General features: G+C 48.2%; 1 protein-coding gene across 1 annotated transcript; it reads right to left on the bottom strand.

Moving 5' to 3' along the window:
* Positions 1 to 564: 564 nt before the first annotated feature.
* Ccdc201 (coiled-coil domain containing 201) lies at positions 565 to 6,132 on the bottom strand. Its single transcript, XM_087584693.1, has 4 exons — positions 6,051 to 6,132; positions 3,566 to 3,988; positions 2,075 to 2,283; positions 565 to 884 (listed from the first exon to the last, which is right to left on the bottom strand). The coding sequence occupies exons 1-3, from the start codon at positions 6,066 to 6,068 to the stop codon at positions 2,107 to 2,109; spliced, it is 618 nt and encodes a 205-aa protein (XP_087440819.1). The 5' UTR covers positions 6,069 to 6,132; the 3' UTR covers positions 565 to 884; positions 2,075 to 2,106.
* Between the last annotated feature and the right edge of the window lie 1,119 nt (positions 6,133 to 7,251).

Genomic DNA, 7,251 nt, shown 5'->3' on the forward strand with positions numbered 1-7,251 from the left:
CAGGGCAATTGCAACCCAGGGCATGTCAGAGGCCAAAGGGGACCTCACATTAACTGGATTGCCCACCAGTGTCCCGTTGCAAACAGTGTGGACTATCTAATGGCCTTATTGGCCAGGTATCCTCCCTAAATGGTATGTTATAAATAACCTTTCTTCTTTACATTGTTTTTACAGTGAGAGCATGAGCAGGTATTAGGTCAGAGGACAGCTTGTAGGAGTCAGTTCTTCTTTCCTTCCATTGTATAGACTCCAGGGATTAAACTCAGGTTTTCAGACTTGGTAGCAAGCAGCCTTAGCCACACTGAGCCTTCTTGCCTGCCCAATCAGCTAGAGTGCCTATGAGTAAAGTGTACTGGGCAAAAGCACAACCTAAGTGTCCAGGAACTTGTCTGTCGCCTAAGCCTTTCCTCCGGGGCCTGCAATTCTCTCAAGAGAATATTGCCTCAAACTGCTTCCCTGTACTCGTTCTGTATTTGAACTGCAGTCTTTGAAAAGCGAGGTTGAAATAGAATTCTCTTGGCTCTACATCTGAATTGATTTGCATCCAAAAGCATAAACTTTGGAAACAGTTCTCACGAAAAGAGTTTATTTTTAATAATGAGGATTGGAAGAACTTCTCCCTGATGCATCCGTCTCCATGTTATACAGTTCTAACCAGGTTTTTAAAAATAGTATCCTGTCTTATTGGAAAACTAATAAAAGCCCTGACACTTTCACGAGGCTGATTTTTATAACCTGATAATTACACGAATGAAAATAAAGAATTATTTTAATAGGAAGTAACTTGCAAACATGCAGGTGTTTAAATATAAAGCAAATGACCACTGAGAACATCGGGTGGAGTCTGAAGTTCCCCGTCCACAGTCGCGGCTGCTGGCCCGCTCCTGAAAGCAGAGAGAGCCTGTTACTGTGTCTCCAAGCAGGCAGCCCTGGACCTACCTCACACACTCCTAGACTCTCTTGGGCCCTATTCGTTTATCTGGGCTTTCCCCTTTTGATACCACCAGCCTTTTAGCTGCAGCCACCTGCTGACCCACTGTGGACAGGACAGGTGGGAAGTGGAATGGACTGCACTGGCAACATACTCTTACGTCTGGTTTTTAGCAAGAAAACAACAAACATTTCTAAGAATAAAACTGAGCTCCTCTTTAGGTGGTCATAACAGGACTATACAAAGAGGTCAACCCGAGAGTACTTGGGGGAAGTCTGGTGTTAACGGAAGCTCTGTCTCATGTCTCCTTCTTTATACTATCTGGGGTGCGTCCACACTTAGGGTTGGGCTACTTAGAGACAGGGAGAGGGAACAGTGTAGGTAGCCATCCAGGCTAGAGCAGGCACTCTGCTCCCCTCCTCTCACCCATAGAACCTCCTTGAGCAGAAACTGCAGTTCTCCCCGTGTCTGGAAGTCAGAACTTTCTAACCGTGCCGCCCTGAAGACGAGCGGGAAATCAATCCAATCTATTTCCAAGGGGATTAAAACCCAAACCCTAAACTGTCCCCTTTCCCAGTTTCTCCTGTCCTCAGGAGCGTATGCCAGCCCCCTCTCTCCATCTCTACCAGACCTAATCCCACCTAGGAGATGACCTTCCTCTGCATCTGTCTGTCTGTCCTCTCCACTGTGGAGGTGCTCAGCAGTTCCAGTCAAACCGCACCTGCACTTGGCCTAATATTTCAGAACTCCGAAGTCCATTTCCTCCCGGTTCTGCTTCTCTGATGGCCTGACTGACCTTGGCCCAGAGAACCAGGGGTTCCAGTGCACGTGGCTTTCCCAGGGCAAAGGGAGCTGGGCTGACAGTAGCTGGGCCCATGTGCTTTGTATTATACCTGTTATGCTTTTGTCATTTTTCAAATAAAGATCAGAGGAGCAGAGAGATTGTCCCTAAGGTCAAAGCCAGGCAGTAGAGAGCACAGGGCTCAATCAGGCCCTGTAACCCTTTCAAATTACAGGACACAAAGAATCTCATTCTCTTTCAAACTGCTGTTCCTTGCTGTATCCCACCCCACCCCTACCCTGGCCTAGATCTTTCCTGATCTTTACTGTTCGGGTAACAAGGTCTGCTCTCACTTTACTCACCTGGGCCAGCTAGAGTATGTGGTATAGATAAGTCATGCCAAGGCATCAGGGTCCTGGGGTTCTACCCTGACCGTACTGATGCTAAGTGGCCCCTGGGCTTGGTCAGGAAGCTCAGTGCTAAGGACCCCCTCTTGGATGGTCAGCTCATGATGAACTGCTTCCTCAATTTCCCGAAGCAGCTGGGCCTCCCATTGTTGCAAGCGCAGCATCTGTGTAGAAGACAGACAGCTATCTGCAGAATTGCTGTCACTATGGGTAACCAACATGCACAATGAATGTGCTTGGGGAAAAAAATACCCAGATGGCCTGGGACCCTCCCTCCATGTCTGAGACACCAGCTGAACCCATAGGGTTTGTGTGTCTTCTCTGTGCTACCCCAAGTGTGGAGGAGGGGTGGAGCCCAGACTCCAGCTTTCTCAGTCTCAGGAAGGGTCAGCCCCTGAGGCTTTTCAGAGCAAGAGAATAAAATCTGCCAAGAAAGGGGCTGGCTGTACTGACCTCTGCTACTCTAGGGGTTAGCATCCTCAGGAGAGATACAGGGGAGAAACCATCAGGAAGACACTTCCTCCTGAGCTTCCCCATGAGGCCCTCACATGCTCACAGTGGTTGGTTAATAGGTGTGAGGGTTTGAAATTGGGGTCTGTTGACAGGAACTGGAAACTGGGCAGATGGTCTGTTTTTGTAGTCTGAGATGATCTCAGGCTCACCTCCTGCCTCTGCCTCCTAGGGCTGGGGTTACAGATGTTCACCACATCTGATCTAAAGGTATTCTTAATGCTCTACTTTGGCCACTGCTCCTGCCAGGATGTTTTCTGATACCCATCTGACCTTCAGGGCTCTGGTAAAGAGTGTCTCTGGCATCAGGAGAGGCAGAAGCACCTCAGAGACAGGTGGGGGTTAGGGTCGGCTTATGCTTTTCCTGTGTGAGAGACAGAGAGTCATCTCTGTCCCATACTGTGGCTAGGGAAGGCATTGGGGCAAGCTCAAGCCAGGCCCTGACCCATGACCTTCTCAGATTGTAGCAACATCCTGCTGTGTCTAGGCACAGGTAAAGGTTCTTTGGGAGAACCTAGGCAGTGAAGGGATAAACGGGACAATTCTTGTCAACGACTTCTCTATTGAGAGAAGGACAGTTGGTATCTGGATGCCCATGAACTAGAGACCTGGGACAACAGCCAGAGGACTGGCACAAGGACTCAGCCTGCACTGAGGACTAGGCTTACAGAGCCCAGGGCTGGGGACTCATGGTGTCTACAGGCAACAGATTCCACAGCATTCCTACTGAGCAAAAAGCTGTCTTGTGACAGCTGAGCATTGAGAGTCAGAAAAGCTGGAAGGCCTCGGATGCAGACCGAGGATGCACACCTCCACACTTGGGTGTCAGAGGAACTGAGTAGTGGAGGGTAAGTGTCCCCTATATTACAGCTGGGAAGCATACTGGGACATGGAGCTCCCTGGGGACAGGGCTGGGACGGGAGGCAGGAGACCTACTGCAGCTGCCCGCTTCTTTGGGTCTCGTCTCTTCGGCCAGGCAATGTCTGAAATTCCAGGCATCCCCGAGTTCCTTGGCCAGCTCATTGCCTGCAGGGCCTCTGTGTTCTGATGCTGCTCCTCGTTCAATGTGGCTGGCATTCGTGGTTCTTCCTCTGCAGCTGAATGGTCTGAATGGGGCCCCTCCTGCTCACTGGAACTCTCTAAATCCTGAACAGTTGAAAGCCTTTTTCTGAAGGTGGCTGTGGGGCTGAACCCGGACAGCTGGGGGGAGCCTTCAGATATCAAGGACCAGTGGCTTTGGAAGTTCCTTCCCAAGGGCCTTGGGCTCCAGCCCATAGCCATCTCCTGTGGAGTGCTGTGAATGGCAGGGTTCTTCCAGTCAGGCCTCATTGTCATTAGAGAGGAGCTGAACTCAGGAATCTGAAGGTAAACATACAAATCTGGGTCCTAGACAGTTGCAGCACCCTTCACAGGGACATAGCACATTCTCATCCAAGCATGGCCACTTAGAGACACATACATGGTGACCCTCTAGACGGGAACACTAGGCACTAAGGTTCTGCACCCATGGCTGGAGACTCAAACCACAGGCATGATGGGACACTTCAACCCCGGCCCCTGCCCCCATTGCATTAATGCCAGCTCAGTGAGCAGCAGTCAAAGACGGGTCTCAAGGACAGGGTTGAAACACAAAGAAATGTTCTTGCAAACTGCCTTCCCGGGGGAAGGGGGATAGCTAAACGTTGCCAACACATTATCGATGTGTTAACGAAATAATCTTAACACAGAACTCTCAGCATAAAAAGACAACACGTTTTGGCAAATTGATGAACACGGGAAGGCAGTTGGGCCGGTGGTTCTAGCTCAGTTGTTCGCAGCCTGTAGGTCATGACCCCCTTGGGGGAGGTTGTTGAAAGACTTTCCCAGGGACCACCTAAGACCATCGGAAAGTGCAGATGTTTGCACGACCATTCACAACGGTAACCAAATCACAGTTCTGAAGTAGCAATGAAAAGGACTTTATGGTTGGGGGGAGGGGTCACCACACCACGAAGAGCTGTATTAAAGGGCCACAGCATTAGGAAGTTTGGAAACCATTGCTGTAGCTGACTGCTGGAGGTACATGGGGCTTGCTGTATTTGTTTATAATATGTCAACTCCAAATTTCTCCTCCAACATAAAGCCCAGATGTAACCAAAGGTATTCCTGCGTGCACACCCTTCTTAGACACTAATGAGGGATACCCCAGCCTTCATATCTCTAGGCCCTGCACCAGTGGATTTAACTTAGTACAGGTAGAAAATACTAAAGGAAAAAAAAAAACCTATCCAATTTAGGTAATTTTCAAAGCAGCAGCATGCACGTAAACATGCAGGGGTTTCCTGACTATTCCAAACCCAACACAGTAATTTCCATGTCATTTGAATGCCGGGATATGAGGAAGCGAGGTGTACCTAGGTTATGCACAAACACTACAGCACTGTATATAAGAAATCTGAGCGTCAGTCAGATGCTGGCCTCTGAAGAGGGTTCTGGAATTGATCACCTGAAATTAAACACACTTGTGTTCACCATAGGGCGCGCCTCCCTCCGGTGCTCTTTGACACGCTTGGTGAGAAATGACCCGACAGCAACTAGCACTCTGTTGTTTTGTGTTTTCTGGGTTTTTTGGGGGGATTTAGACAAACTCGTGCAGACAGTGAGATAGTGCACCAACCGAGGTCACTTTGATAGTAGTGCCATGCTGCCTTGTTTGCCTCATTCCACCTGTATGAAGTGGTTTCTTGCACCTAATGTTTTTTGTATTGAGAATAACAGTGTCTGCTTCAGGTATGGACATCTCTGGACTGTTCAGGAAGTCATTGTCACTCAGGGGCTGAGAGGAAGGAAAGTGATGTCAAATGTATATGTAATTTATTTGTATACTGTATAATTTTATTATATTTATATATTATATATGATATATTTATATATTATATATGATTTATTTATATTATATATAATTTATGTATAATTTGTATATTATATATAATTTATTTATATACTATGTATAATTAATTTTTTTTAAAGAAAATGACTTTGACACTTGAGGCTGAACATAGTTGTCCACTGCTATCTATGAGCACTACCAACCATCAGTAGGAACCCAGAGGGGCTTCTAGTACAGAGGCAGGGAGTGTTCCTATGTTCTTAGCACCAGGATGGGGAAGACTCTGGTGTGGCTCTCTTTAGGAAGAACTAGCAAGGAGTAGTCCAGAGATGACTAGGGTGTGTGGCATGGGGTTCCAGGCCAGGACGTGGGGCTATGACCCGTCTAACATAGAGCACACCCAGGGTCCACAGATAGGAATTCCTTGGGACCTATTTGGCAGGCATCCTAAGAACAACCTCCGGGACTCTTCACAGCATCCTGCCGGACATCTCCCGTCACACGTCACACTTTATACCATCTTAACTCCCAGCAGCATCCCTCTATGCCTACCTCTGTGTCTGACTCCATCCTGTATTTCCTCCAAAATGGACGTTCTTGGGCAGTTACAGCGCCTAGCTCCCGGAATCAGAGTGCTTAGAAATACCCCTGACAGTAGTTCCCTCTCGGGCCTGGACAGGTGCATGTCAGCACACCTGATGAGTGCACCTGATGAGCGCACCTGATGACCACGTGGGCGCACGGCCAGAGGAGCAGACTCCTGAGGATCACGTGGGTGCACGGCGGGGGGAGCGGACTCCTGACCATCACATGGGCGCACCGCCAGGGCAACAATCACCTCTCCCTGAGGGCTTTCATCTGGCTAGTTTCTTCTCCACATACCTTAGTATTATCTTAGAATACCTCAGAATTCTTACAATAGCAAAGGCTCTCTGGTCATCTAACCCAATAAAGACCAAAGACCACATTCAGACAAACTGAAAGCCACCGGAAGTGCTAGGATCTCAGATCTATCTGTGGCTAAGGACTTCTATGCTTCCCTTCAGTGCTTCTCAGATTTGCATCACTGGAGCCCCAGAGCACTGGGCCAGCTAAAAGCCCCATTAGGCTGATCTGGGTGGGTCTCATAATTGAGTTTCTAAGGATTCCCAGAAAATCACGGGGGTGGAAGCACCTTGTGGCCTCTGTACCAGGTCATGAGTATCACAGGCAACTGAGTCAATCCCAGCCTGCACCAGCACTGAGCTTCCAAAGCCACCATGACATCTGGGGGTGGGGCTGTGCATAGGAGTAAGAAGTGAGTCTTTAAAATAGGCAAGCACACTGGTAAGGCCCAGCAGAGCATAGCCTTGGCACCTGGGGCGGGCAGAGGGCAGATTGTGGTTTTACTGTCTCCCAGACTCACCTGGAACTCTTCAAGGGAATTTTTTGTCCTCTAGACTCTCTCCCAAGGAGTTGAGACTAGAGATATGTGCCAGTGGGCCCAACTAAGAGTCTTTAAATGTACCCATCCTCCGGCCTCACAGCTAACCTCAATATTATTATTTTGATGATGCTATCTTTTTATTTATTTTTTTTACTTTATCTTTATTTTTATTTTAGTTTTGGGGGTGCCTCACTATGTAGCCTTGGCTGGCCTGGAACTCCATAGTGCTAGGATTAAAGACTTTTAATACCACTCTGGGCATGAATCTCTTTTTCAATATTCTTTTCTTTAGATCTGCCCTAAATTGCTTCATCTGCGTCTTTCCTG

Source organism: Rattus norvegicus, chromosome 14 (genome assembly GCF_021556685.1).
Source record: "Rattus norvegicus strain SHRSP/BbbUtx chromosome 14, alternate assembly SHRSP_T2T, whole genome shotgun sequence".
NCBI classification, from domain to species: Eukaryota; Metazoa; Chordata; class Mammalia; order Rodentia; family Muridae; genus Rattus; species Rattus norvegicus.

Coding starts and splice junctions, on each gene's coding strand:
- Ccdc201 (XM_087584693.1), bottom strand. Junction 2,284..3,565: donor CAAAGAAGCGGGCAGCTGCA/GTAGGTCTCCTG, acceptor TCTTCTACACAG/ATGCTGCGCTTGCAACAATG.